Below are 26,583 nucleotides of genomic sequence, written 5' to 3'. Positions count from 1 at the left end.
CGAGCGCCGCTACAACTTCCGCTTCGAGGAGCCCGACGGCCAGCAGGTCGGGGGGCACCGAGGCCGGGGGGAGACCGGGGTGCGGGGCGGAGGGTCCCAGCTCCCACCCCGGCCTCGCCGCCTGCCCCCAGGTGAGGACGTATCCCCGGAGCATCGCCACGTCGGTGCGGCGCCGGGACGAGCGCCGCAAGGAGAAGCGGGAGCGCGTCCGGGAGAGGAAGAAGAAGGTGGGAGATGGGGAAAGGGGGGTGGGGGGGAAGAAGCGCCGTCGGGGGGCTCCTGGGGCCGGCGGCGGGGCTCCGTGGGGCCCCTCAGCCGTCCGTCCGTCCGCAGGAGAAGCTCCGCAAGCGGGAGGAGCTGAAGCAGCTGAAGAACCTGAAGCGGGAGGAGATCGCGGCGCGGCTCGCCCGGCTGCGCCAGGCCACCGGCAATGCCGCCGTCGGCTTCTCCGAGCGCCTCCTCGAGGACGACTTCGACCCGGCCCAGCACGACCGGCTCATGGAGGTCGGCTCCGGTTGTCCCCCCGCCGGCGTCGCCGACGACTTTCCCGGCGCCCCGCGACTCTCTCCCTTCTCCCCCCAGGAGTTCTTCGGCGACGACTACTACGGCCGCGGGGAGGAGGAGAAGCCGCGGTTCGAGGAGGAGGAGGGTCTGGACGGTGAGCCGGGGCCCGGGTCCCTCGCGCCGGGGCCGCGCCGTGTCTCATAGCGCCGCCGCCCCGCAGACGACTGGAACTGGGACACGTGGACCGGCCGGGACGAGGAGGAGGAGGAGGAGGAGGAAGAGGAGGCGGGAGGCAGCCGCCAGCCGCACTGCGAGGATCCCGACTTTGTGGTCCGTCCCCTCCCCGGGGAGGGTGGGGGCTGAGGCCGGGCAGAACTCGTGGCAGCGATGCCCGGCAGCGGTCGGATCTGCCCCTGCCCCAAGCCGACGGCTGCCGCGTCCCGACGCAGATGGACGCGGACTACGACCCCCAGGCCCCCCCCGGGAAGCGGCTGAGGAAGGAGGCGCCTTCGCTGGGGAAGAGGAGGCGGAAGACGCGGTTCAGGGAGGCCGTGGAGCGGGAGAAGCCGGCGTTCGACCCCAGTGAGCGAGCTGGGCGGGGGGGGAGGTCCCGGGGAGGATGTTGGGGGTCCCGGGGTGGTTTGGGGGCTCTGACCCCCTCCCCGCCCGGCCCCCAGCGGCCGGCACCTTCGAGCAGTACCTGGACGAGTATTACCGGCTCGACTACGAGGACCTGGTGGGCGACCTGCCCTGCCGCTTCAAGTACCGCAGCGTGGTGCCCTGCGACTTCGGCCTCACCACTGAGGAGGTGGGGACTGCCCCCCCCACCCGCCCCGGACACCGGGGCCCCCCAGGTGGGTGAGCTCTGCCCCCCACTTCCCTACTCTGCCCCCCCAGATCCTGGCAGCCGACGACAAGGAGCTGAACCGCTGGTGCTCCCTGCGCAAGACCTGCATGTACCGGTGAGGGGTCCCTGGGCCCCGTGGGGGCGGCCATGGGGCGGGCCGGGGGGCTCCGCTCAGCCTCTCCCTCGCCCCCCCAGCTCGGAGCGGGAGGAGCGGCAGGACCAGGCGAACTACAGCCGCCGGGCCCAGAACGCCTGGAAGAAGCAGCAGATCCTGAAATCCCTGTCGGCCGCGTACGTACGGGGACGCGGGGGGGGGGGGATCCCGGCGGCCCGATCCCTCCCCTCCCTGAGCCGCCCTCTCCGGCTCCGCAGCGCGGAGGAGCCGGCGCAGGCGCCTGCCGCCAAGGCCAAGGTGGGGAAGAAGCAGCGGGACAAGCGGCGGCGGCAGGAGGCGCCCGGAGCCGGAGCCATGCCGGAGGCGCCGGCCGCGGAGCAGCCGCCGGCGCCCGGCCCGGCGGGAGGGCGGCCGCGGCCCCGCGGGACGGCGCGGCTGGGGGCGGCCGTGCGGCTCGGCGGCCGGGAGTTCTCCGGGAAGCGCCTGGAGGCGTACGGCCTGAACCCCCGGCGCCTGCGCTACGGCAGCTGCTGCGGCGGAGGAGGAGAGGGGAGGAGCGGGCGGCGGGCGGCAAAGCCCCCCGCGCCTGAGCCGGCCCGGGCGCGCGCGGTGAGTCCCGGCGCTGACCCAGAAAACCCCTAATCGGGCCGAGCGTGGCAGCTGGCCGCGGCGCCCCGCGCCCTCGCCTGCCCCGGCTTAGCGCCGGCAAAGCTGACGGGAGCCCTGCCGGCGGGGCAGACGGGTCCGATCCCGCTCCGGGATGGGGCGCCGGAGCCGTCCCTCGCCGATGAGGGGCCGGAGGCGCTGGGCCGCGGCGGGCGGCTTGGCCACGGCCGCGCTGCTGCTGCTGCTGCTCCGGCTCCTGGCGGGGGTGAGTACTGGGCTCGGGAACGCCAGCGCGGCCCCCACCTCCCCCCGCCTCACCCCCGTCTCTGTCCCCCGCCGCAGGCCGGAGGCGTCCGGGCGTCCGCGCCGCGGTGCGGGGCCCCGGGGGCCGCCCGTGGCCTTCGTGAAGACGCACAAGACGGGCAGCAGCACCCTGCAGAACATCCTCTTCCGGGCGGCCGAGCGCCGCAACCTGACGCTGGCTTTTCCCCGCTACACCTTCCAGTTCGCCTACCCGCAGCCCTTCTCGCCCGCCTTCGCCGAGCCGCCGCCGCCCGGCGCTGCTGGCTACGACCTGCTGCTCAGCCACCTCCGCCTGGAGCCCGCCGCCCTCCGCCGCCTCATGCCGCCCGGCACCGTCTTCCTCACCATCCTCCGCGACCCCGTCCGCACCTACCGCTCCGTCTTCCACTACTACTGCGGGTCCGTGCCCGCCTTCCAGCCCCTGCGCAACCGCAGCCGGCCGCTGGCCGCCTTCCTCCGCCGGCCCCGGCGCTACTACGACCCGCGGGAGCCGGGCAACGGGCTGGCCAGGAACCCCATGGCCTTCGATCTGGGGCTGGAGGCCGGCGGGGATCCGTCCGGCTCCGGCGGCGCCTGGCAGCGGGAGCTGGAGCGGCTGAACCGGACCTTCGGGCTGGTGCTGATCGCGGAGCGCTTCGAGGAGTCGCTGCTGCTGGCGCGGGAGCTGCTGGGGCTGCGGCTGGAGGAGCTGGCGTTCGTGCCCCTCAACGCCCGGCGGCCCGGGGACGAGGGTGGCGCTGAGCCCCAGCGATGTGCGGCGCCTCCGGGCCTGGAACTGGCTGGACGTGCGGCTGTACCGCTTCTTCCGGGCCGTGCTGCGGGGCCGGGTGGAGCGCTACGGCCGCCGGCGCATGAGCCGGGACCTGGGCGCCCTGTGCGCCCTGCTGCGGGACGCCCGCCGCCGCTGCCTGCGCGGGGGGCCCGTGGGGCCGGCGGAGACGCCCGACGAGCTGCGGCCCTGGCAGCCGGACGCCGCCGTGGTCCTGGGCTACCGGCTGCGCCCGGAGCTCGCCGGAGCCCAGCGCCGGCGCTGCCAGCGGATGGTGTGGCCGGAGCTGCAGTACCACGCGTACCTCTACCGGCGGCAGTACGGCAGGGACATGCCCGCGCCGCCCCCCGACTGAGCGCGGCGCCGCTTCGAGCAGACCTTTAATTCCTGGGGGGGGGGTGTGTGTGTGGGGGGGGGGACGGACAGGCAGAAGAGGGGTCGGGAATCCTGAGCGGAGCCGCAGGCAATAAATAAACCCAGACCCTCAACGCGAGCAGCTTGTGACGGCCAAACCGACGCAGGTAAACGCGCCTCCCCCCACCCCACCGGCTCAGAGCTGCCTCCGGGCCGGGGGGGGCCCGGGGCCAGCGGGGAGGAGCGAGGGGGGGGGCCCAGCTCGCTGTCCCCCTCCAGACGAAGGCCACCGGGAACAAGAAAACGTCGGCCCTGAGCTCTGTTCCCGGCGCCGCGGGGCCGCCGGGTGCAGTAGTGAACGAACAGACCTGAGGTATTGGGGGGGGGGGGAGACACCCCACCGGCCTCCCCCCCCCCCCGGGAGGTGCCGCCTCTCGCTGAGACACTCCCCCCGCTGTCCCCCGCGGCTTCATCCAGTGTACGAACCGCCTTCCGCGTGCGGCGCCCCGGGGGTCCCGCCGCCGCGGCCCGGGGAGCGAGCCCCGGGGGTCATCCCCCCCCCCCCAGCCCTCAAAGGAAGACGAACTCGTCCGAGCCGGGCTTCTTGCCCTTGGCGCGTCTGCCGGCGCGAGGCAGCTGCACCGTCTGCTGCGAGAGGCGCGAGCAGAGCTCGTCCAGGCCGTAGTCCTGCGCGCGGCCCTCCACCACGGTGAACACGGGGGTACTTGTCCTTGGCCGGGGGGGAGCTCAGGACCTGGAGCCGGGCAGGGAGCGGCGTCAGGGACGGCCGGGAGCAGCGCGGCGGTTTAACGGGACCTGCCCCGGCCGGGGCCGGGGGGACTCACGCGGGTCAGCTCTGCGCACAGCTCCTCCAGGTCCTGCGCGCCGCCGGCGTAGAAGCCGATGGTGCAGCTGGGATCCATCTTGCCGAAGGCCATTTTCCGCGGGGAGCAGCAGTGGAAGGACTGAGGGCAGACGCGGAGTCAGACGGGCCCCTCCACGGGCCGGCGGCCCCCCCCCCCCGCCCCGGCGCCGCACCCACCTGCAAGGGGAAGTTCTCCCGCGACGTGTCCACGAAGGGCTGGCAGTAGTGAGGGTCCAGGTAGAGCAGGAAAATCGTCTGGGGAGCGGGGGAGAGCGTCGCGGCCGGGTCCCGGCGCGGCTGGTCCCCGCGCTCGGCTCCGGATAGGGCAGAAAGGGGCCGGTACCTTGAAACCCGATGAAGTAGAGGGAGTGCCGGGGCTTCCCGCCGATGATCCCCACGCACGACTTCAGCTTGAGCAGCTCCTGCGCGGAGAGGAGGGTCAGCGGGATAACCGGAGCCGGGGATGCCGCAGATCCGGGGGGGGGGGGGGATCGCATCCGGCAGCCCTCCCCGGGGCCGGAGGCCGCCTCGGCCCTGCCCCTACCTTCACGCAGTCGACGTAGACGGGGTTGAGGGTCTCGCCGCCCAGCCGCATGGGCACCAGGACGACGACGGCTCGGCGCGGGCCGCCGGGCTCCGGCGCGCCCTGCACCAGGCTGGCCACGTCCCCCTTGTACACTGGGGAGCGGGGGGGGGGGGGGGGAAGGGGGCAGCTCACCCCCGTGCCCCCCCCCCCCGCTGCAGCCCCCCGCGCGGGGTGGGGAGCGATCCCCGTGCCCCCCGGGGAGCGGCCCGGCCCTACCTGTGCAGTCCTGAGACACGTAGACCGAGAGGCCGCCGGCTTCGGGGCAGCTCTCCACGGCCCTCCTGCAAGGGCAGCGAGGGGAGGCGGCGGGTCCCGGTCGGTCCCGCCGCGCCTCCGGGGTCTCTCGGCGGCCCCCGCGGCCGGAGCGCCCGTCGCCGGCTCACCTGAGGATGTGGGCGACGATGGAGGGGCCGTACCAGTCCCCGGCCTTCTTCCCCGAGCTGCGGCCCAGCTCCACGAAGCGGTGGATGCCGAACGGCGCCCGGGGGTGGTCGGCGAAGCAGGCGACGACGGCGCGGTGCCGCTGCTCCGCCTCGCGCTCCCGGGGGCTGCGGCAGCGCGACGGCGGCTCCCGGGCCCGCGGCGCCCTGCCGGCGGGGCCGGGGCGGGACGGAGAGGCCGAGCGCGGCGGCTCCGGCTCCGCCGAGCCGGCGCTCAGCAGGGCGTCCGGCCAGCTCCAGTCTAGGGCCAAGCGGAGGTTCAGGGCGCTGCCGGGAGCCCCGGGGCCGGCCCGGCGGGGCGGGGGGGAGCCCCGCGCCGGCGCTCACCTCTGCCCAGGAGGTGCACGAGCAGCCCCTGGGCCAGCAGCATCTGCCCGCTGCGCAGCATGCAGCCCCAGCCGCAGTCGGTGGTCCACGGCGTGCCCTCCAGCGCCGGGAACTCCCGCCGGTAGGTGAGCCACAGGCGGGACACGAAATCCTTATGGAAGCGCTCCACGTCCTCTGCGAGGCGGGGAGGGGCCGTGGGCGCGCGGCGGCGGGGACGGGGGGGACCCCCCCCCCCCCAGTCCTGACCCGTCCCGCATGCTGCGGGGATGGGTGCGGAGCCGGGGTGCCAGCCGCGTGCTGGGGGGGGGGGGGGGGGTGGGGTGGGGGGCAGCGGGGACCCCCGAGGGCCACTCACCCTCGGTGGCCAGGCAGTGGACGCGGCCCAGGAGGTGCACGGGCGACAGCTTGCTGAAGTGGGTCTTGGTCTTCACCGTCCAGCCTGGCGGGGGGCCGAGCCGAGAGGTGAGCGGGGCCTGCGCGCTGCCCCCCCCCCACCCCGGGACCCCCCACCCCCGAGGGCCTCCAGCCCCTCCGGGACCCCTGGCCGCCGCCCTGTTCCCCTCTCCCCCCTCTCGCCACCCCCTAGGGCCCACATCCCTCATCCTGGGACCCCCCATGCCTGGTCCCCCGCCCCATCCCATGGCCCCGTTCCCATCCTGGGGACCCCCAGTCCCGTCCCAGGACCCCTGTTCCCATCCCGGCACCCCCGTTCCCATCCTGGGGACCCCCAGTCCCGTCCCAGGACCCCTGTTCTCCGCCCCGGGATCCCCGTTCCCATCCTGGGGACCCCCTGTTCCCATCCCGGGACCCCCGTTCCCATCCTGGGGCCCCCCCAGTCCCGTCCCAGGACCCCTGTTCCCATCCCGGGACCCCCGTTCCCATCCTGGGGACCCCCAGTCCCGTCCCAGGACCCCTGTTCTCCACCCCCGGCACCCCCCGTTCCCATCCTGGGGACCCCCAGTCCCGTCCCAGGACCCCTGTTCTCCGCCCCGGCACCCCCGTTCCCATCCCGGTGCCTCCCGGACCCCCGTTCCCCACTCCCCCCATCCCGGGACCCCCGTTCCCATCCTGGGGACCCCCAGTCCCGTCCCAGGACCCCCCGTTCCCATCCCGGTGCCTCCCGGACCCCCCATTCCCTGCTCCCCCCATCCCGGGACCCCCGTTACCAGCCCCCCATCCCGGGACCCCTGTTCCCGGCCCCCCCCCCATCCCGGGACCCCCGTTATCGCCCCGCCCCCCCCGCTCCCGGTACCCCCCCCCCGCCGGTGCCCCGCCCCCACCGTATCTGACGTTGTTCCAGGCCGACAGGAAGCGACCTTTGACCCGCGCCCCCTCGTCGGGCTCGGCGGGGGCCCCGCGGCCGCCGCCGCCGCCGCCCGCCCGCCGCCCGGAGGCGGCCGACACCGAGCTCATGGCGGCGGCGCGCGGGCATGGCGGGGGCGGGGCCGGGGCGCTCACGCGGCGCCCGGCGGCGCCCGGGCGGCACCGGCACCGGCCCCGCCGCTGCCGCCGCCCGCCGCCATCTTAGGTGTGGGCGCGGGGCCCGGAAGCGGCGCACGCGCCGGGCGGAAGCGGCTTTGCCGGCGGCGGCTCTCATTGGCTGGGAAGGGAGGGGCGGGGCCGGGCCGCTCCGAGTGGGGTCAGCGGGGTCGGGAGGGAGGGGGGATACCGGGATGGGGGGGCACCGGGACGAGCCCTGGGTTGGGGGGACACCGGCACCGCCCCGGGATGGGGGGGCCCCGGGATGACCCCTGGGTTGGGGGGACACCGGTACCTCCCCGGGCTGGGGGGGCCCCGGGATGACCCCCGGGATGGGGGGGGGGCGCCTGCACGGCCCCCGGGCCCGGGGTGGCGCCGGGGCGGCCGCACGGTGCCAGCTGGTGCCGGAGCAAAGTCCTCGCGCTGCCGGGAAGGGAGGGCGGTGACGTCACGGCGGCTGCAGCGTCACCGTGACGGGGACACAGCCGTGACCCCGGGGCCGCCGTGAGTGGGGTCACCGTCACGGGGGGGGTGGGGTGTGACGGTGGGGGCCCGTCACACCCCCCGGTTCCCCCAATGCCCCCCTCCTCCGCTATTCCCCCGTCCCAGCGGGGTCCCCTGCCGGTGCCCCCCCCATCCCCAGAGGGGACCTGCGCTCCGCCGGGGCCGCCCCTCCCGGGCCCCCCGGCTCCACCGGGACCCGGTGCCCCCCGTCCCGGCAGGGCGCCCTGCGGCGGGATCCCCCGCCCCCGTGATCCGCCCCCCACGGTGCCTCCCCCACAACCAACTCGGTTCCGCCCCGCCCCCCGGTTCCGCCCCGCCCCCTGGTGCCTCCGCCCCGCCCCCCGGTGCCTCCGCCCCGCCCCCGGTTCTGCCCCGCCCCCCGCTTCCGCCGCGCCGAACGTTGGCGCCGCCGCGTTCCACCGGGCGGAGGGGGCGTGGCCAGGCCGCGCAGGGGCGTGGCCATCCGGGTGTGGGGGCGTGTCCCGGGGCGAGGGGCGTGGCCTAAGCCATTGGAGGGGCGTGGCCTCGGGCTCCCGGGGGGCGTGGCCGGCGCGGACTCTTATTGTGACGGGGCCGCCGCGCGCTGCTTAGTCACGGCCCCCCCCCGCCCCCCCCCGCCCCCCCCCTCCCCAGCGGGCCGCGCCGCCGCCAGGAGCCGCGCCGGGGCCGGGCCGGGCCGCGCCATGGCCGGGTGAGAGACCCCCCCCACACACCCCCCCACCCCCCCCGGGCCGCCTCGGCCCCCCCCGGCCCACGGGACCCCCCCCACTGCTGCCGGGCCCCCCCCACAACGCCGGCTCCGCCCCGCCAGGGTCCTCCCCCCCCCCCCCCAACCCGGGCTAGGCCCTGCCCGCCGCCCCCCACCCCCACCCCCGAGCGGCCTCTGTGGGACCCCCCCGCCGCCCCCCCCACCCTCGGGGCAGCACCCGGACCCCCCCCCTACACCGCACCCCCTGGATCCGGGCTGTGCGGCGGTTTGTTTGCACCGGGGGGGGGGGGGAGCGGGGCCCCCCGGCAGCGCGAGGTCCCGGTGTGTGGGGGGGGGTCAACCCCCCCCGTGTAACCCCATGTGTGTGGGGAACCTGCCCCCCCCCCAGGTAACCCCATGTGTGGGGGGAACCAGCCCCCCCCATAACCCCATGTGTGGGGAGAACCAGCCCCCCCCCCGTAACCCCATGTGTGTATGGGGGAACCTGCCCCCCCCGTGTAACCCCATGTGTGGGGAGAACCAGCCCCCCCCCCCGTAACCCCATGTGTGGGGGGAACCTGCCCCCCTCCATGTAACCCCATGTGTTTTGGGGGGGAACCAGCCCCCCTATAACACCATGTGTGTGGGGGGTAACTTGCCCCCCCCCCCCCCCCGTGTAACCCCATGTGTGGGGGCAGGCACTGCTGACCCAGGCCCAGGCAGTGCCCCCCCACGTAACCCTGGGGGGCAGTGCCCCCCCAAGTTGTGCCACCTGGCTGAGCTGGGTGAGGTTTCGGGGGGTACCTGACTGCCTGGAGGAGGCCCTGTGCCCCCCCCCAGCCTGCCCCCCATCACCCTGGGGCTGCTGCGGCCCATGTCCCCCCACCAAGGGGGGAGCAACAGGGTGTCACCGGAGCGAGGCGGGGGGATATCCCTGGGGGGGGTCCCACAGGTGGAAGGAGGGGGGCAGGGCGCCTGGGACCCCCTGCCCACTGCGTGCCTCGGTTTCCCTATTGCTGGGAGGGGGCTCCGGCAGCCGGGGACGAGGGAGCTGCCGGGGTCCGCAGGGGCGGCTCGGGGACGGGGGGGGTCATGTCTGCCCCACTGAGCCCCCCCCGCCCCTCCCCGCAGGTGCGAAGCAGCAGTGGTGCCGCGGGGCCCGCGCTCGCCGCCCTCCTAGCCCGCGCGCGCCGGCCCGGCGTGCGCCCAGGATGTACGCGCCCGAGTGCAAGGCGGAGGTGACGCCGTCCCACCATGGGAACCGCTCCTTCAGCTACACGCTGGAGGAGCACACCAAGCAGGCCTTCGGCATCATGAACCAGCTGCGCCTGAGCCGGCAGCTCTGCGACGTGACGCTGCGCGTGCGCTACCGCGACGCGCCCCCCGCCGACTTCCAGGCCCACAAGGTCGTGCTGGCCTCGTCCAGCCCCGTCTTCAAGGCCATGTTCACCACGGGGCTGCGGGAGCAGGGCATGGAGGTGGTGCCCATCGAGGGCATCCACCCGCAGGTGATGGAGCGCCTCATCGAGTTCGCCTACACGGCCTCCATCTCGGTGGGGGAGAAGTGCGTGCTGCACGTCATGAACGGCGCCGTCATGTACCAGATCGACAGCGTCGTCCGCGCCTGCTGCGACTTCCTCATCCAGCAGCTCGACCCCAGCAACGCCATCGGCATCGCCAACTTCGCCGAGCAGATCGGCTGCGCCGAGCTGCACCAGCGGGCCCGCGAGTACATCTACATGCACTTCGGCGAGGTGAGGGGTCGCAGCCCCCCCGCCAGCGGGGCCGCAGCTCTGTGACCCCCCCCCGCTCCCTGCCCACCACCCTGGGAGCGGGTCTGGGGTGTTTTCCACCCGTTCTGGCGGCTGGACGGAGGTTTCAGCCCCAGGGCGGACCGTTGGCGCGAGCCGGCTGCGCCCCGGATCGGGGGCTTGGAGCAGGGTCTGGCGAGCTCCGGGCTGGGGGGAGCCGGCCCCCTCCCGGCCCCACAGCGCTGGGGGGGAGGCCAGGAACGGCTCCTTGCTGGCAGGGCCGCGGCGCTGAGCTGGCAGCCGGTCTGGCACCAAAACGAAAGCAAAAGGGGAAAGGCCGGGAGGCCGCAGTCGGCGGGAGTGGGGCGGGCGCCCGGCTCCCGGCGCGCCCCGGACGCCCCCACGGGCAGCGCCGGCCCAGCGGGTGCCGGGGGGGCTCCGAGCATGGGAGGGGGGTGACAGCAGCCTCGTCCCCACGACGCGGCCCCGTTTACTGCCGCCGATCCGGTCGGATCCCCCCCCCCCGCGGGCCCGGCCCCCGGGGGGCGATTGCTGGGGGGGTGGAGGTGGGTGGGCAGCGCGCGGCGGTGCCGCCCCGCTCACTCCCCTCCGCCGTCCCCGCGCAGGTGGCCAAGCAGGAGGAGTTCTTCAACCTCTCGCACTGCCAGCTGGTGACGCTCATCAGCCGGGACGAGCTGAACGTGCGCTGCGAGTCCGAGGTCTTCCACGCCTGCATCAACTGGGTGAAGTACGACTGCGAGAACCGGCGGCTCTACGTGCAGGCCCTGCTCAAGGCCGTGCGCTGCCACTCCCTCACCCCCCACTTCCTCCAGATGCAGCTCCAGAAGTGCGAGATCCTCCAGTCCGATTCCCGCTGCAAGGACTACCTGGCCAAGATCTTCCAGGACCTGACGCTGCACAAGCCCACGCAGGTCCTGCCCTGCCGCGCCCCCAAGGTGGGGCAGCTCATCTACACGGCCGGTGGCTACTACCGCCAGTCGCTGAGCTACCTGGAGGCCTACAACCCCAGCGACGGCTCCTGGATTCGCCTGGCCGACCTGCAGGTGCCCCGCAGCGGCCTGGCGGGCTGCGTGGTGGGGGGACTCTTCTACGCCGTCGGCGGCCGCAACAACTCGCCCGACGGCAACACGGACTCGGACGCCATCGACTGCTACAACCCCATGACCAACCAGTGGTCGCCCTGCGCGCCCATGAGCGTGCCCCGCAACCGCATCGGCGTGGGCGTCATCGACGGCATGATCTACGCCGTGGGGGGCTCGCACGGCTGCATCCACCACAGCAGCGTGGAGAGGTGAGGGGGGCCGCTGCCCGCTCCGGAGGGAAGGGCGCTCGGGCCCGTCCGGAGGCCGCGCCGGGGCTGCTAGCGAAAGCCCGGCTCCGCGAGGGGTTGTTGGGGGTCGAAGCGGAGCCTGCGCTCGCCCTCCCCACCCCAGAGGGCTGCTGGGTGTGGGGCAGACGGGGAAGCCGGAGAGGGGAGAGGAGCGGCCCCACGGCCCTGGGCACGCCGGGCCCTGACCCTGCCCTCCCGCAGGTACGAGCCGGAGAGGGACGAGTGGCAGCTGGTGGCCCCCATGCTGACGCGCCGCATCGGCGTGGGCGTAGCCGTGCTCAACCGCCTGCTCTACGCCGTGGGCGGCTTCGACGGCACCGCTCGCCTCAGCTCGGCCGAGTGCTACTACCCGGAGCGGGACGCCTGGAGAGCCATCGCCCCCATGGCCACCATCCGCAGCGGAGCCGGTGAGCTGGGACGCGGGGCGGCGAGGGAGGGGGGCGGCGAAGGAGGACAGCCCCGGCCCCCCGGAGCAAGGCCGCCCTTCCCGACTCTGCCCCCTCTCCCTCCCAGGGGTCTGCGCCCTCAACAACTGCATCTACGCCATGGGGGGCTACGACGGGACGGACCAGCTCAACAGCACGGAGCGCTACGACGTGGAGACGGACACCTGGACCTTCGTGGCGCCCATGCGGTACCGGCGGAGCGCCCTCGGCGTCACCGTGTACCAGGGCAAGATCTACGTGCTGGGTACGTAGGGGACGGGGGGCAGCGGGGCGAGGGGACGGGGGGCGCCAGGAGGCGGACGGCGAGGCCAAGCCGCGCTTCGTGTCCGCAGGCGGCTACGACGGCCACACGTTCCTGGACTCGGTGGAGTGCTACGACCCCGCCACGGACACGTGGACGGAGGTGACGCGGATGACGTCGGGGCGCAGCGGGGTGGGGGTGGCCATCACCATGGAGCCGTGCCGCAAGCAGGTCGACCGGCCCGACTGCCCCTGCTAGCGCCGGCGCCGCCGTGGGGCCGGGCTGCTCCCGGCAGCCCCCCGCAGCGGGGCCAAGACTCAGCGTCAGCTCGGCGTCCCCGCTCCCCACGGCGGCACGGCACGCGCGGCGGTGGCGGGGGGGCTGTGCGCCCCTGGGACCAGCAGTAGCCAGGGCGCGTCGCGTCGCTGCCCCCCACTGCGCATCCCCCGGACTGGGCTCCTGCGGCCAGCACGAACACGGACAGCTCGCGCGGGGCTGCGGCCCCCCCCACGGCCCCTTCCCCTGCCGCGGGGAGCCAGCCTCACGCCAACCTTCCGGGACAGCAGACGATTTAACTGGTTTTAATGATCCGATTTCCAACTCCCGTTGTTACACGAATAAAAGATACCTTCGCGATTAGCCGCGGGTCGGCCCCGCGCCGGGGCGGCGCCGCGCGGCCCGCGCCGGGCCGGGCCCCGCGCGTCACCACGCCGTCGGCACCAGGCTCCACAGGTAGTCGCTGACGAAGCAGCGGGAGTGCTGGCTGCCGTCGATGTCGATGGGCTGGGCGATTTCCGGGCCGTAGTGAACTGCGGGGAGAGCAGAGCGGTGCGAGGAGGAGGAGGAGGAAAGGGCTGGCAGGGCAGAAGGCCGCGGGGGAGAGACACTCACTGCCTTTGACCTGCGTCGGCCCGGCCTCGTAGTCCCAGTCGATGCGGCTGATCTTGTAGTAGAGCTGCGTCACGTACCTGCGGGGTGGGATGTTTGAGGCCCCCACCGTTTCCCAGCATGGGGAGGGAAGGGGGGGTCCCGTCTCGGTTCCACCCCGGCCTGACAGCCCCCCGCTCACGCTGCCGCGGGCACCGCGTCGTCCTCGCGGCCCGTGTCCTCCTCCAGCCGCCGGCTCTCCTCGCGCAGCTCCTCCAGCTCCTTCCGCAGGGCGGTGGAGGGCAGTGAAGGAAGACGACTCGGCGTGCGGCCCCCCTCACCCCCCAACCCCGTGCACAGCGGCCCCAAAACAAGGGGCTGGGGCTGCCCCACTGCCTGGGAAAGGATATCCGTTGCTGGCCCGCAGGCCGGTGCCGGCCTCCCGCGCCTGGAGCAGCTCCTCTTCCATCGCCTGCAGCCTCCGAGGGATTGCTGGAGCTCCGTCTCCCGGTCCAGGAGGGTCTGTGCCACCGTCTCCTCCGCAGCGGTGAGCTCTGGGGGCAGCAGGGGCTGTGCTGCGTGGGGCGGCGCGGCGGGTGGGGGGCCGGGGAGGGGATTGGGGGGGGGGGTCGCACCTTTGATGAGCTGCGCGGCGGCGCTCTGCGAGGCCAGCAGCTTGTCGTGCAGGCGGCCCTGCTTGTCGAGGCCGCGGCGCAGCAGGCCGCCGGCCCAGTCCGACACCAGCACCTTCAGCAGCTCCTTGCTGACCTCCTCCAGCTCCTGCATCTGCTCGCTCAGCATGGCGGGGCGGGGGGGCCGCGGGGCTGCGAGCGCGACTTTGGGGCAAGGTCTGGGGTCTGCGGGTGGAAGTGGGCACGGGGGGGGGGGGTGCAAAGACCAGGGAGGGGTAGGGCTGAGGGACGAAGAGCCAGGGCAAGGGGGGGGGGTTGTTATGGGGCTGAGGAGGAAGAGCTGGTGGGGGGGGGGCGCAGAAAAGACTAGGAAAGGAGGAAACACCAAGGTTGCATTTGGGGGGGGGAGATTTTTGGGGGGGTGTAGATTTGGGGGGCGGTAGCAGGGGGCAGAGTCTGAGGTTTGGGGGAGGAGGAGGCCTGGGCGGGGCGGGGGGGGGATTTAGGGGGCAGAGGCCCCCCGGGACACTGCGGGGCGGGGGGGGGGACAGGAGCGCCTCAAACAGGCCCACGGGTGCTCGCCCCCACCCGGGGCCCCACACTAACGACCCCGGGGGGGGGGGTTATTCCTCCCCCCCCCCCCCCCCCGGCTCCCCCCTCCCTCACCTGGTCCCGGTGGGGCGGAGCGCGCGCGCCGCCGTTTGAACGGGCCGGGGGGGCGGGGCCGCTGCTGCGCATGCGCCTCCCCGCCCACGGGGGGTGGCGCATGCGCCGCTCTGAGCCGCGTCTTCCCCGTGCGGCAGGGCGCACGCGCGGCGCTGAGCCATGTCCGCCCACACACCGCAGCACGCATGCGCGGCTCTGAAACCGCCCCCCCCACGCTGCATTGCACATGCGCAGCCCCGAACCCCACCCACGCCTCAGTGCACATGCGCAGCTCTGAGCAGAGCCCCTCCCCCGCACGCGCGGCAGGGCGCATGCGCGTTCCTGACCACCCCCCCCACCCACCGGCAGCAACGCGCACGCGCGTTTCCTCCCCCGCCTTTGCGCACTTCCGCCTCGCCGCGCGTGCGCGTTGGGCGGCGGCGCGCGGTTGGGGGGGGGAGGGGAGACAGGACCGGTGGGGGGTCGACACGGCCTCCCCCCCCTCCCCGGGACCCCCCCCAGGGCCCTGGGACCCCCCCAGGCCTGTCCCCAGCCTCTGGGACCCCCCCAGCCCCTAGGACCCCCCCAGGGCCTGTCCCCAGCCTCTGGGACCCCCCCGGCCTCTGGGACCCCCCCCAGCCCCTAGGACCCCCCCCAGGGCCTGTCCCCAGCCTCTGGGACCCCCCCGGCTTCTGGGACCCCCCCAGGGCCTGTCCCCAGCCTCTGGGACCCCCCCAGCCCCTAGGACCCCCCCCTCACGGCCTATCCCCAGCCTCTAGGACCCCCCCAGCCCCTAGGACCCCCCCTAGGGCCTGTCCCCAGCCTCTGGGACCCCCCCAGCCCCTAGGACCTGCCCCCCAGGGCCTGTCCCCAGCCTCTAGGACCCCCCCAGCCCCTAGGACCCCCCCCCCCAGGGCCTATCCCCAGCCTCTAGGACCCCCCCAGCCCCTAGGACCCCCCCCTAGGCCTCTCCCCAGCCTCTGGGACCCCCCCCCGGCCTCTGGGACCCCCCCCAGCCCCTAGGACCTGCCCCCCAGGGCCTGTCCCCAGCCTCTGGGACCCCCCCGGCCTCTGGGACCCCCCAGCCCCTAGGACCTGCCCCCCAGGGCCTGTCCCCAGCCTCTAGGACCCCCCCAGCCCCTAAGACCCCCCCCAGGCCTGTCCCCAGCCTCTAGGACCCCCCCCAGCCCCTAGGACCCCCCCCAGGCCCTGTCCCCAGCCTCTGGGACCCCCCAGCCTCTGGGCCCCCCCCCCCCTCAGGGCTTGGCCCTGTCCTCATAGACCCCCCCCCAACACCATGTTCCTCCCCCCTCACAGAGCGCCCCAGGCACAGTCCCTTCTCCGGGTTTATTGGGCGGGGGGGGGAGGGTGACAGTGGCAGATTTGGTCAACCAGAAAGAGAGAGAAGAAGAAAAAAAATATATATATATATCCCCCACATGGCGGGGGGGGCGAGACCCCCCACGGGGGGCGGCAGGCGAGGGACCCCCCCCCCGGGGCTGCGGCCAAGCTATTCACAGTATGTACAGAAACGCCCCGTGTACAAAAATAAAAGCTCTGCGTGACCCCCCCAGCTTGGCACGCCCCCCCCCCGCAAAACCGGGGTGCCCGCCACGTGTCCCCCCCCCCAGCCATGCCCCCGGCCCCGATGCTACAGTACTGGGTTCAGAGGCAGCGGGATCCCCCCCCCCCGCTCAGGCTCTGACCCCTTCCCGGGGCTCTGACACCCCCGCCCTGGTGTCCCCCCCTCCCAAAACCCTCCGAGAAGGCCGGGGGGGGGGGAACCGTGTTATTGCTTCACCTCTATTGGGGACGGTGGGACCCCCCCCCACACACAAAGATGTGCCTTTGGGGGTGCCCAGGGGGATGCCCCCCCAGCCCCACTGCGGGGGGCACAGGGCTGCCCCCCCAAATCATCACCAAAGTGTGTGTGGGGGGCAAGCGGAAGACTTAGGGGGGGCTCCAGTGTCCTGCCCCCCCCCCCAGCACTGACCCCGCAGCTGGGCAGTGCAGACCCCCCCCCCAACCACCCCTGGGGGGGGGCTTCGTACCTCAGAACAGCCCCCAAACTGCCCCCTCCCCGGGGCTGTGCCCCCCCCCGCTGCCCCGTCCTCGCTCGGAGAAATGGCTTTGGGTGAGGGAGGGGGCTGGGGGGCTGCAGCCCCCCCCAGTGCCCCCCCCCGGGCTGGGTGCCCTGTCCGTGCTGCTGTTTTTTGTCTTTATATATATTTGCTTGTTTCCTGGGCTGGGGGGGGGGGGAGTGCACTATGGGGGGGGGGCATCCTCTTTTTTTGTCTTTTGAAGTTTTTTAAAAAATACAATAAAAATCCCCCTGCCCGCCCCCTCCAAATAAAACCCAATAAAATTAAAATAAAATAAATCTGAGTTCTGCTGGGGGGAGGTGGGGGGCGTGTAGTGTGTGGGGGGGTCAGTCCTCCGTGCCCCCCCACCCCAGCCCCCAAACCCCGGCGGGGGTCGAGGTCACCACTGCCCGGGCCCTGCGTCCCCTGCGAGTCCCTGGTGCTCTTCATCCTCCTCCTCCTCCTCGTCGTCCTCGTCGTCGTCGGGGGGGTCCGCGGCGGGGGGGGGCGGGCGGCCCCCCGCCTCCTCCTCCTCCTCCAGCGTCAGCTCGAAGCGGAAGGCGTGGGGGCCGGGCCGGGCGGGGGGCTCGGCGTCGGGGGGCGGCGAGGGGCTGGGGGGCATCATGCTGTGGTACCAGTCCCGGTTGTCCTCCAGCGCGTCCAGGATCTCCTGGGCGTCCGGGTGCACCAGGTCGGCCCAGGTCTCCCACAGCGGGTGCACGATGTAGTCGATGAAGCCCACCTGCGCCGGGGACGGACGGACGGACGGACACGGGGCTGAGCCGGGGCGGAGGTGGGGAGGGTCCGGGTCGCCCCCCCCCCCTCCGGGGCCACCCCGCCGCCGCCCCACCTGGGACTTCTCCACGGAGGCGGTGTGCTTGTCGCACATGGGGCTGATCTCCATGCCCCGCTCCCGCTCCTTGTCGCCCTGCCGGAAGAACTCCTCCATGATGCGGTCCGTCCACTGCCGGTAGAGCTCCAGCGGCTTCGTGGGGTTGCTCAGGTCGGCGCAGTGCACCATGTTACGCAGCACCTGCGGGACGGCACGGCACGGCACGGGCACGACACGCGCCGATGGGCCCCGCCGGCGCGGGGGCCCCCGCGCCGCCCGCCGGCCCCCCGCCCCACCTGGATCCGGTCCGTGTAGTTGTCCAGCAGCAGCACCCCGGAGCTCGTCACCTTCTTGGTCTCCACCATCGTCTTGAGGTCGGCCAAGAGGCTCATGTGCTTGGACATGTCCGTGGCCAGGACCTGGAGGAGGGCGGCCGGGAGGGGGGGAGGAGGCAACGCGTGTCGCCCCCCCCGCCCCACGCGCGTGTCCCCCCACCCCACCCCACCCCAGGGGGCGGCGGGGCCCCACCATGTCGATGACCATCTTGCGGAGGGTCTGGCGCTGGCGCTTGCTGAGGTTCTGGAAGATGTCGCAGTTCTCCTCCTGCAGCAGCTTGAAGCCCACGGCCAAGTGGTGGTTCTCCAGCACCGACTCGTCGTTGTACATCAGGGCCAGCTCCGAGTCTGCGCGCGGGAGACAAGGCGGCGTGGTGGCGTCTGCCGGACACGCGCCCCCGCCGGTGCCCCCCGCCCCGGCGGCTCCCGGCCCAGCGCCGCTCACTGGTGTTGATGAGGAACTGGTTGGAGACGCCGGGGTGGTCCACGTCGTGGATGGCCGCGGCGAAGAGGGCCGCCAGGATCTCCAGGTCGGTGAAGACGGCCTGCGGGACGCGGGGCGCGCGCTCAGCCGTCGTGGCGGCACGGACCCCCACCACCACCCGCCACCGCCCAGCCAGGGGACACCAACGGCCGGGGACCTCAGCATCTGGGGACACCACCACCATCGGGGGACCCCCACATATGGAGACCCTGAAAGCTTGGGATCCCACCAGCGTCTAGGGACCCCAACTGCTAGGGACTGGAGACTCAACCAACATCTGGGGACCCCAACATCTGGGGGCCCTCACCAACATGTGAGGACCCAACATCTGGGGAGTCCAGTGGCCCAGGATCCCAACACCTGGAGACCCCAACAGCCAGAGACCCAACCAACAGCTGGGGAGCCCACCAACACCCTGGGACCATCAAGGAACCCCAATATCTGGGGACCTGAACAGCTGGGGACGCCGGCATCCAGAGATGGGGACGTTTGGGATTGCGGCATCTCGGGACCCAAACCCCTGGGGAGCCCAACATTCGGGAGCCCGGCAGCCGGGCTCCTCGGCGCTCCGGGGACCCAAACATCTACCGGAGATGCTGGCATCCAAGGAGCCCCGCAGCCGGGCACCCAACATCTGGGCACCCCAGCATCTCAGGACACAAACATCTGGGGCCCCAGCAGCAGCCAGGGGCACCTCGGCGCCGGGAGGCCACCAGCAGCCTCCAGCCGCTGGGAGAGCCCGGGGGGAGCGCGCAGGGGGCCCGTGCGGCGGCTCACGTCGAGGGCCGGCGTGGACAGCAGGACGTGGGTGGACTGCATGACGTCGGCGGCGTGCAGGCTGTTGTGGTAGGCCACGTCGGCGTGGTAGTGGTCCTCCAGCGTGAGCGTGTAGGTCAGCAGCGTGTCCACCGGGATCTTGAAGGTTTTCACCAGCTCCCGCTCCTGCCGGGGTGGGGTGGGGGGGAGGAAGGGACGGGACGGGGGACGGAGCCGGCTCAGCGCCGCCGGCGGAGCCGCGGGCGCCGGAGGAGCGGGGCCGCGGCGGTACCTGGAATATCGTGTACATGATGCAGCTGAGCGAGCGGTGGTTGGAGTACTCGGAGACGCGGAAGATGTTGAGGCCCCACTTGTTGAGGCTGTCGAGCTCCTGCGGGGCGGAGGACGGCGTGGGCAGGGCCGCTCGCCGCCCCCGGTGGGGACCCCCCCCCCCCAGCCCCACGGCCCCCGGCGCCCACCTTGCCCAGCAGCTCCTCCTGGTCGGTCCGGACGCCGAAGCGCGGGACGCCGGAGCCGCCGAGGCCGGGGCCGGGCGCCGGCTTCTTCACGCCGCTGATGCGGCTCATGGGCTGCTGCTGCTGCCGCTGCTTCTTGTCGCGGTCCTTGAGGCCGGGCGACGGGATCTCCACCTCGTGCTGCTTGTCTGCGCCGGGGCACCGGGGCGGTCAGGGCCGGGCGCCGGCCGGGGCGGCCGCGAGGGGCCCAGGCGTCCGGGCCGGCGCTCACCCAGGAAGGTGCTGGAGATGTACTCGGAGACCTGGTTCCCGGAGCGGCTCATCTCGGAGAGGTGGGTCAGCTCCCGGTTCAGCATCCTCTTGAACTGGGGGGGGGGGGGGGGGGCGGGCGCCGTGGGGCGGGGGCTGCTCCGGGCGGGCGCCCCCTCCCCCGCCGTGTTTCGGGGTGACCGTACTCCCAGCATCACCCCCCACCTGCCCCACGGCACCGGGAACCGCCTGGCCCACGGCACCAGGGTCCCACCTGCCCCATGGCACCGGGACCTGCCTGCTTCATGGCACTGCGGTCTTGGCAGCCCCCAGCACCAGGACCCACCTGCCCCACAGCACCAGGACCCACCTGCCCCATGGCACCGGGAACTGCCTGCCCCACAGCACCAGGAACTGCCTGCCCTATGGCACCAGGACCTGCCAGCCCCACAGCACCAGGGTCCTGACAGCCCCACAGCACCAGGACCCACCTGCCCCACAGCACCAGGACCTACCTGCCCCATCGCACCAGGACCTGCCTGCCCCACAGCACTAGGACCCACCTGCCCCATGGCACCGGGAACTGCCTGCTTCATGGCACTGGGGTCTTGGCAGCCCCCAGCACCAGGACCCGCCTGCCCCACAGCACCAGGACCTGCCAGCCCCACAGCACCAGGACCCACCTGCCCCAGGGCACTGGGAACTGCCTGCCCCACAGCACCAGGAACTGCCTGCCCCATGGCACCGGGAACCGCCTGGCCCACGGCACCAGGGTCCCACCTGCCCCATGGCACTGGGACCTGCCTGCTTCATGGCACTGGGGTCTTGGCAGCCCCCAGCACCAGGACCCGCCTGCCCCACAGCACCAGGACCCACCTGCCCCACAGCACCGGGAACTGCCTGCCCCACAGCACCAGGACCTGCCTGCCCCACGGCACCAGGGCCCGCCTGCCCCATGGCACCAGGACCTGCCTGCCCGACGGCACCAGGGTCCTGACAGCCCCACGGCACCAGGACCCACCTGCCTCATGGCACCAGGGTCCTGGCAGCCCCACAGCACCATGACTTGCCTGACCCATGGCCTGAGTGATCCGCCTGCCCCATGCCACCAGGGACTCACCTGGCCCATGGTACCAGGATCCCAGGAACCCCATGGCACCAGGGATCTCCCTGCCCCATGGCGCCAGGACCCATCAGCCCCACAGCACTGGGGTCCTGGCAGCCCCATGGCACCAGGACCCACCAGCCCCATGGCACCAGGACCCCCCCCCCCCCAGCACTGGGAAACACTTGCCCCACAGAACCAGGACCTGCCAGCCCCATGGCTCAGGGCCACATGGTGCTGGGGGGGGGGGAGGGTGTCTGGACAGGCAGCCACGGGCGGGGGGGGGGGTCCTATGGGGTGGGAGAAAGGGGGTCCCAGCCCCAGGGGCAGGGATGCATGGTGTCACCCCAGAGAGAAGCTCCGTGTGCATGGGGACCCCCCCCAGCACGTCCCCACTGGGAGCACTGGGAAAGGGCCCCGGGGGGGGGGGAGTGGACTGCCCCCCAGGCTGGGGACAGCACCAGTGCAGGGGGCCGCCCCCCCCAGGGGTCTGAGGGACCCAGGAGTCCGGTGGGGGGCAGGGGCCGAGGAGCGCCCCCCCCCCCCACGGTGCCCCCGCGCCCAAGTCCTCGCGTCCTTGAGCGGGTCCCGGATGCTGCCCCCCCCCCCCGTTCCCCCCCCATCCCCGGGCGCCCGCGGTGACTCATCCCTCGGCACCGGCACCGGCACCGGCACCGGGCCTGGCGCGGCCACGGTCTGGGGCGGGGGGCATGGGGGGAGGGTCGCCCTCCCCCTGCTCCCCCCCACCTCCCCGCAGGGCCCCGGCGTCCGGCTGCCCCTCCCCGCTCTAACCCGCCGGACCCCTCTGCAGCACTGGGGGGGGGGGGGGGATGGACCCAGGCGTCCGGGCCACCCCCACCGGCTGGAGCCCCCAGACCCACACGAGAGGGACCAGCCCCCCCCCCCCAGGCTGGGGGCTTCTGGGGCAGGGCTGCCCCCCCCATTTACCCGCTCCCCCCCATCCACCCCCTGCCCCACAGCAGGACTGGGGGGGGGGGGGGGAGCATCCCCGCATCCCTTCCGACAGCCAATCAGGGCCCACCGCCCCATCGCCATGGCAACCACAGTCTCTGTAGCAACTGCCCCATCGTGGTCCCTGCCCAGGGGCTGTGTGTTGGGGGGGGCGGCCACACGGGGTCCCCCCCCATCCAGCCCCAGGCCTCCCCCCACCTTCCAGCCCCCCGAGTCCCACCCCCATCTGCCCCATCGAGAGCTCAGTGCCCCCCAGTGAGATGACTTTGTCAGGTCTCTGCTGCGGCTTTGTGGGGACTCTGCCCCCAAAGTGGGGGCCTCTGCCCCCCCCCACTAGAGAGGACAGCCCAGATGTGTGTGTGTGGTGGGGGGGGGGGGAACACGCACCCCACTGCCACGGGGCTGGGGCAAACGAAGGAGCGGGGCCGGGAGAGGGAGGCGCCCCCGGACGCCTGGGCCCCCTCCCCACCACCACCACCGTGCGTGCGGCCTGCCGGCACCTCGCGGGGGTGGGGGGCAGCCGTGCCCCCCCCCCGGCCCCTTACCTGGTCCCACCAGCCCACGAGCCAGGGCTTGGCGCAGGTCTCGCAGAAGAAATCCACCAAGGGCATTTTCCGGGCTCGGCGGCGCCGGCCGCCCGCGGCCGCCGCCTGGCCCCGCTGCCGGGGGGGCCCCTGGGTGCCGGGGGGGACGGCAGCGGCGGCGGGGCCCCCCCTGCCCGCAACCCGCTAACGCCTGGGGCCGGCCCCTGGCGGGGCCCTACGCATGGCGGGAGCTGGGGGGGGGGGCGCAGGGCCCCCCCCACGCCGGCAGGGCGCCCCTGGCCCGCTCTGCCCCCCCCCCGCTCCGGTGCTGTGCCCGCCGGGGGGGGGCCTCACATCGTCCCTGTTCCTCCCCCCCACGGGGGTCAGTGGGAGCCCCCAGCACCCATGGGGATGGCGGGGCTGGGGGGGCCGGAGGGATGAGCGGGTGAGTGGGGGGGGGCAAAGGGCTGTGGGAAGAGGCAATGGGGGTGCCAAGGGGGTGCAATGGGATGCAGGGGGGATGCGAGGGGGATGCAAGAGGGATGTGGGGGGGATGCAATGGCGATGTGGGGGGGATGCAAGGGGGATGTGGGGAGGATGCAGGTGGGATGTTGGGGGTGGCAGGAGGATGCAAAGGGGGTGCAGGGGGCACGGGGGGCTGCAGGGGGGTGCAGGGGAGCGTGGAGGGGCACAGGGGGTGCGGGCGGGATGCGGGAGGACGCAGGAGGATGCGAAGGGGGTGCAGGGGGCACAGGGGGGCTGCAGGGGGGCGCAGGGGAGTGCAGGGGGGTGCAGGGAGTGCGGGGGGGTGCAGGGGAGCTGCGGGGGGGTGCAGGGGGGAGCGGGCGGGATGCGGGAGGACGCAGGAGGATGCGAAGGGTTCAGGGACGCGCGGGGAGGGACGCGGAGGGCTGCGGACGGACGCGGGAGGCTGCCGAGGGAGGCGGGGGGGGGATGCGGGAGGATGCCAGGGGGCGCGGGGGGCCGCCGGGGGCGGGGGGGGGCGGCGCGGCGCCCGGCGGGGCTGCGGCGGGCCGCGGAGCGCCGAGCGGGGCCGGGGGGGCCGCGCGCCTGCGCGGGGCTGCGGGGCCGCGCTCCTCCTCCCGGCCCTCCCCCCGCCCCGCCGCGGCCCCCCCGGCCCCCCGCCGCAGCGCGGGGGGGCACCGGGGCATGGGGCCGGCCCAGCCCCCCTGCCTGCCCCCCCCACCACCAAGGGGCCCAGGCGTCCGGGTGGCCCAGAGGAGCCAGGCGTCCTAGTGGGAGGGGGTGCCATGGGGCAGGGCCCTGTCATCACTCTGCTGTGGGGCAGAGTCCCATCATTACTCTGCCGTGGGGCAGGGCCCCCCCATCACCCTGCCATGGGGCAGGGCCCTGTCATCACTCTGCTGTGGGGCAGAGCCCCATCATTACTTTGCCGTGAGGCAGGGTCCCCCCAACATCCCAGCGTGGGGCAGGCCGCCCCATCACCCCGCTGTGGGGCAGGGCCCCCCCATCACCCTGCCATGGGGCAGGACCCCTGGTGGCGGGTGCCTGGGATGGCGACATGCCCCATCTGCACCCTTGGTGCACCCAACTCCTGCCCCCCACCAGCCCCACGGCACTGTGGCCCCACGGCACCGCTGGCACGGCCACTGCTACTGCCTGACCAGTGTCACCGACAACCAATACCGTAAGCACGGACACCGCCGGCACAGCCGGTACCACGGACACAGCCGGCACCACGGATACAACAGGCACCACTGGCACCGCGGACACAACCGGCACCGCGGACACAACCGGCACCACTGGCACAACCGGCACCGCGGACACAACAGTGCCGACACAACCGGCACCACAAATACAACCGGCACTGCGGACACAACCGGCACCACTGGCACAACCGGCACCGTGGACACAACAGTGCCGACACAACCGGCACCACAAACACAACCGGCACTGCGGACACAACCGGCACCACTGGCACAACCGGCACCGCGGACACAACAGTGCCGACACAACCGGCACCAACAACAGCTGCTGCCACCACCACCACTGCCATCAACACTAGCACCACCAGCACCACCACTACCACCAGCACCACCAGCACCAGCACTGCTGCCATCACCACCACCACTGCCACCAGCACCACCAGCACCCCCAGCAGCGCGGCTGGCCCCGACCCCGTCCCCGAGCGGGGTCCCGCGCCGGCCCCCACCTTGTTGGAGGCCATCTCGCTGACGGAGCGGTGGGTCTGGATGGTCTCCAGCTGGTCGAGGCACCAGTCGAGCTCCTCCAGCGTCTCCCGGGCCAGCTGCTGGTAGGTCTCCTCTGCGGGAGGGCCAGCGGGAGCCTGCGGCCACCAGCCCCGGGGACCCCACGGGGACGGGGGGCGCAGGGACCCCGCGGGGACGGGGTCTGCGGGGACCCCATGGGGATGGGGGTCTGCAGGGACCCTATGGGGATGGGTTCTGTGGGGATGCCGCAGGGACGGGGGGTGCAGGGACCCCACAGGGCTGGGGGGCCATGGAGACCCCATGGGGATGGTGCTGGGGGGCCACAGGGACCCCATGGGGACAGGGGGCTGTGGCGACCCCATGGGGATGGTGCTAGGGGGCTACAGGGACCCCACAGGGATGGGGGGCCATGGAGACCCCATGGGGATGGTGCTGGGGGGCCACAGGGACCCCATGGGGACAGGGGGCTGTGGCGACCCCATGGGGATGGTGCTAGGGGGCTACAGGGACCCCACAGGGCTGGGGGGCCATGGAGACCCCATGGGGACAGTGCTGGGGGGCAGCAGGGACCCCATGGGGCTGGGGGGCCATGGAGACCCCATGGGGACGGTGCTGGGGGGCAGCAGGGACCCCATGGGGCTGGGGGGCCATGGAGACCCCATGGGGACAGTGCTGGGGGGCTGCAGGGGTATGCGGAACAGCCCCACGGGAGATGGGGTCCCCGGGCCTCGGGACAGGGCAGGGGGGGACACACAGGCCACGACCCACTTCCCCCCCCTCCCCAAATGCTGCAGGCCCCCCTCCCGGGCCCCCCTTACCTGAGAGCGAGGCCTTGCAGACGGGGGGCTGGGACCCCAGGGGCGACCGCCTGTGGGGAGAGGGGCTCAGGGAAGGCTCGCTGCCACCAGGACCCCCCAGTGGGGCTGAGACCCCCCCCACGCCCGGGTGGGGATCGTTGCAATGGGGCTGGGACCCCTCAATGGGGCTGAGACCCCTCCAGTGGGGCTGAGACCCCCACACCGGGGCTGAGACCCTTGCAATAGGGCCGGGACCCCCACAATGGGGCCGGGACCCCTCACCTGCTGCCCGGGGGGGTCGGGACATTTGCGAGGATGGAGAAGTTGCTGCGGACGCTGCGGAGACTCGCCAGCACCTGGGGGCAGCCGGCGGTGGGGGTCAGCGGCGGGGGCCCGCGGCGCCCCCCGGCCCCGCCCCCCCGGCCCGGCCCCCCGGCCCACCTGGGCGAAGGGGGTGACGATCAGGTCTTCGGCGTGTCTGGAAGAGTAGATGGGGGTCAGTGCCGAGGGGCCTGGATGCCTGGGCCCCCCCCATTCCCTGCCCCCCCTTTCCCTGGTGGCGACGGAGGGGGAGGTCATGTCCCACATTGGCACATGGGGGGGGGGGCATTTGCAGCACAGTGGGGTCCCTGGGGGGCCCAGGGATGTGGGGGGTGCCCGGGGGGGTCTCTGGAGTGTGTATGGGGCATAGTGGGGGGCAGTGGGGTACCGTGGCGTAGGGTGGGGTCCTAGGGGGTCTGTGGAGATATGGGGGGGGGGCCTGGGTACCCCTGAGATATGGGGGGCTGAGGTGGGGCCTGGGGGTCTCTGGGGTGCTATGGGATCTGGGGGGCGTCCCTGGGGTGCCCATGCAGGCTGGGGTGGGGGTCTGGGCAGGGGTCCGGGCAGGGATCTGGGTGGGGGTCCAGGCAGGGGTCCCGGCGGGGGTCTGGGCAGGGGTCTGGGTGGGGGTCTGGGCAGGGGTCCGGGCAGGGATCTGGGTGGGGGTCCGGGCAGGGGTCCCGGCGGGGGTCTGGGCAGGGGTCTGGGTGGGGGTCTGGGTGGGGGTCCAGGCAGGGGTCCCGGCGGGGGTCTGGGCAGGGGTCTGGGTGGGGGTCTGGGCAGGGGTCTGGGCAGGGATCCGGTTGGGGGTCTGGGCAGGGGTCTGAGTGGGGGTCTGGGCAGGGGTCCGGGCAGGGGTCCCGGTGGGGGTCTGGGCGGGGGTCCCGGTGGGGGTCCGGGCGGGGGTCCTGGCGCGGGCGCTGCTCACGCCTCGCTGGCGACGGAGGAGTTGCGGGAGACGCTCCTGGGGGAGACGTCGTAGTCGCTGTCGGAGCGGTAGAGGAAGGACTCGCGCCGCTGGCCGGGGGGGCCGGGGGGCGGCAGCACCAGCCCCGGGCTGGGCTGCGGCTCCAGGGGGCTGCGCCCCGGCGAGGGGCCATTTTCCGCCTCGAAGCTGT

At 73.8% G+C, this 26,583-nt stretch overlaps 6 protein-coding genes across 9 annotated transcripts in view; 3 read left to right on the top strand and 3 right to left on the bottom strand.

Moving 5' to 3' along the window:
- Positions 1-2,056, top strand: part of LOC134152736 (kelch-like ECH-associated protein 1) — a 6,416-nt gene extending 4,360 nt beyond the window's left edge. The window contains 11 exon segments of the mRNA XM_062598331.1: positions 5-46; positions 132-227; positions 334-504; positions 583-658; positions 725-834; positions 954-1,086; positions 1,182-1,312; positions 1,402-1,466; positions 1,547-1,642; positions 1,724-1,865; positions 1,994-2,056. Of these exon segments, the coding sequence (XP_062454315.1) occupies positions 5-46; positions 132-227; positions 334-504; positions 583-658; positions 725-834; positions 954-1,086; positions 1,182-1,312; positions 1,402-1,466; positions 1,547-1,642; positions 1,724-1,865; positions 1,994-2,056 (1,125 nt within the window).
- Positions 2,010-3,537, top strand: LOC134152767 (galactose-3-O-sulfotransferase 3-like). The gene has a single exon (XM_062598380.1). The coding sequence runs from the start codon at positions 2,227-2,229 to the stop codon at positions 3,526-3,528; it is 1,302 nt and encodes a 433-aa protein (XP_062454364.1). The 5' UTR covers positions 2,010-2,226; the 3' UTR covers positions 3,529-3,537.
- Positions 3,512-7,129, bottom strand: LOC134152735 (cysteine protease ATG4D-like). Its single transcript, XM_062598330.1, is given in 12 exon segments — positions 3,512-4,218; positions 4,220-4,252; positions 4,344-4,463; positions 4,541-4,612; positions 4,614-4,618; positions 4,707-4,785; positions 4,908-5,041; positions 5,166-5,230; positions 5,333-5,630; positions 5,717-5,890; positions 6,072-6,155; positions 6,997-7,129. Coding segments are annotated over 12 exon segments (1,347 nt in total). The 3' UTR covers positions 3,512-4,068.
- Positions 7,130-9,598: 2,469 nt separating this feature from the next.
- LOC134152815 (kelch-like ECH-associated protein 1) lies at positions 9,599-12,525 on the top strand. Its single transcript, XM_062598478.1, has 5 exons — positions 9,599-10,141; positions 10,765-11,450; positions 11,691-11,896; positions 12,003-12,179; positions 12,268-12,525. Exons 1-5 carry the CDS (start codon positions 9,599-9,601, stop codon positions 12,432-12,434), a joined length of 1,779 nt encoding a protein of 592 aa, XP_062454462.1. The 3' UTR covers positions 12,435-12,525.
- A 325-nt stretch (positions 12,526-12,850) lies between these two features.
- On the bottom strand, positions 12,851-14,390 carry SPC24 (SPC24 component of NDC80 kinetochore complex). The gene is given in 7 exon segments (XM_062598479.1): positions 12,851-12,985; positions 13,068-13,144; positions 13,246-13,338; positions 13,454-13,555; positions 13,558-13,597; positions 13,679-13,900; positions 14,342-14,390. Coding segments are annotated over 6 exon segments (585 nt in total). The 5' UTR covers positions 13,845-13,900; positions 14,342-14,390; the 3' UTR covers positions 12,851-12,878.
- Positions 14,391-15,973: 1,583 nt separating this feature from the next.
- On the bottom strand, positions 15,974-25,826 carry PDE4A (phosphodiesterase 4A). Of its 4 annotated transcripts, none has more exons than XM_062598356.1 (13): positions 25,586-25,826; positions 25,427-25,500; positions 25,166-25,215; positions 24,329-24,441; positions 19,556-19,649; positions 19,288-19,467; positions 19,101-19,199; positions 18,830-18,994; positions 18,014-18,113; positions 17,762-17,916; positions 17,530-17,652; positions 17,252-17,329; positions 15,974-17,143 (listed from the first exon to the last, which is right to left on the bottom strand). In XM_062598356.1, the coding sequence occupies exons 1-13, from the start codon at positions 25,730-25,732 to the stop codon at positions 16,848-16,850; spliced, it is 1,674 nt and encodes a 557-aa protein (XP_062454340.1). In that variant the 5' UTR covers positions 25,733-25,826; the 3' UTR covers positions 15,974-16,847. The 4 variants fall into 4 exon arrangements, with proteins under 4 accessions (XP_062454340.1, XP_062454339.1, XP_062454338.1 ...); XM_062598355.1 differs by having other exon boundaries at positions 15,975-17,143; positions 19,288-19,472; positions 25,586-25,824; XM_062598354.1 differs by having other exon boundaries at positions 15,975-17,143; positions 17,252-17,434; positions 19,288-19,472; positions 25,586-25,823.
- Positions 25,827-26,583: the final 757 nt, after the last annotated feature.

Source organism: Rhea pennata, chromosome 33, assembly GCF_028389875.1.
Source record: "Rhea pennata isolate bPtePen1 chromosome 33, bPtePen1.pri, whole genome shotgun sequence".
Taxonomy (NCBI): domain Eukaryota; kingdom Metazoa; phylum Chordata; class Aves; order Rheiformes; family Rheidae; genus Rhea; species Rhea pennata.
The sequence above is the reverse complement of the archived record's forward strand: the minus strand, read 5'-3'. Positions and strand labels throughout refer to the sequence as shown.

Bases quoted from the DNA above. Each gene is read 5' to 3' on its own strand.
- LOC134152767 (XM_062598380.1), top strand. From the start codon at position 2,227: ATGGGGCGCCGGAGCCGTCCCTCGCCGATGAGGGGCCGGAGGCGCTGG.
- LOC134152815 (XM_062598478.1), top strand. From the start codon at position 9,599: ATGTACGCGCCCGAGTGCAAGGCGGAGGTGACGCCGTCCCACCATGGG. The intron at 10,142-10,764 runs GTGAGGGGTCGC...GTCCCCGCGCAG, and splicing joins TCTACATGCACTTCGGCGAG to GTGGCCAAGCAGGAGGAGTT. The intron at 12,180-12,267 runs GTACGTAGGGGA...TCGTGTCCGCAG, and splicing joins GGGCAAGATCTACGTGCTGG to GCGGCTACGACGGCCACACG.
- PDE4A (XM_062598354.1), bottom strand. From the start codon at position 25,732: ATGTGGGACATGACCTCCCCCTCCGTCGCCACCAGGGAAAGGGGGGGC. The intron at 18,995-19,100 runs GTACCGCCGCGG...CCACCCCGGCAG, and splicing joins TCATGTACACGATATTCCAG to GAGCGGGAGCTGGTGAAAAC. The intron at 17,653-17,761 runs GTGGGGCCCCGC...GCCCTCCTCCAG, and splicing joins GCAAGATGGTCATCGACATG to GTCCTGGCCACGGACATGTC.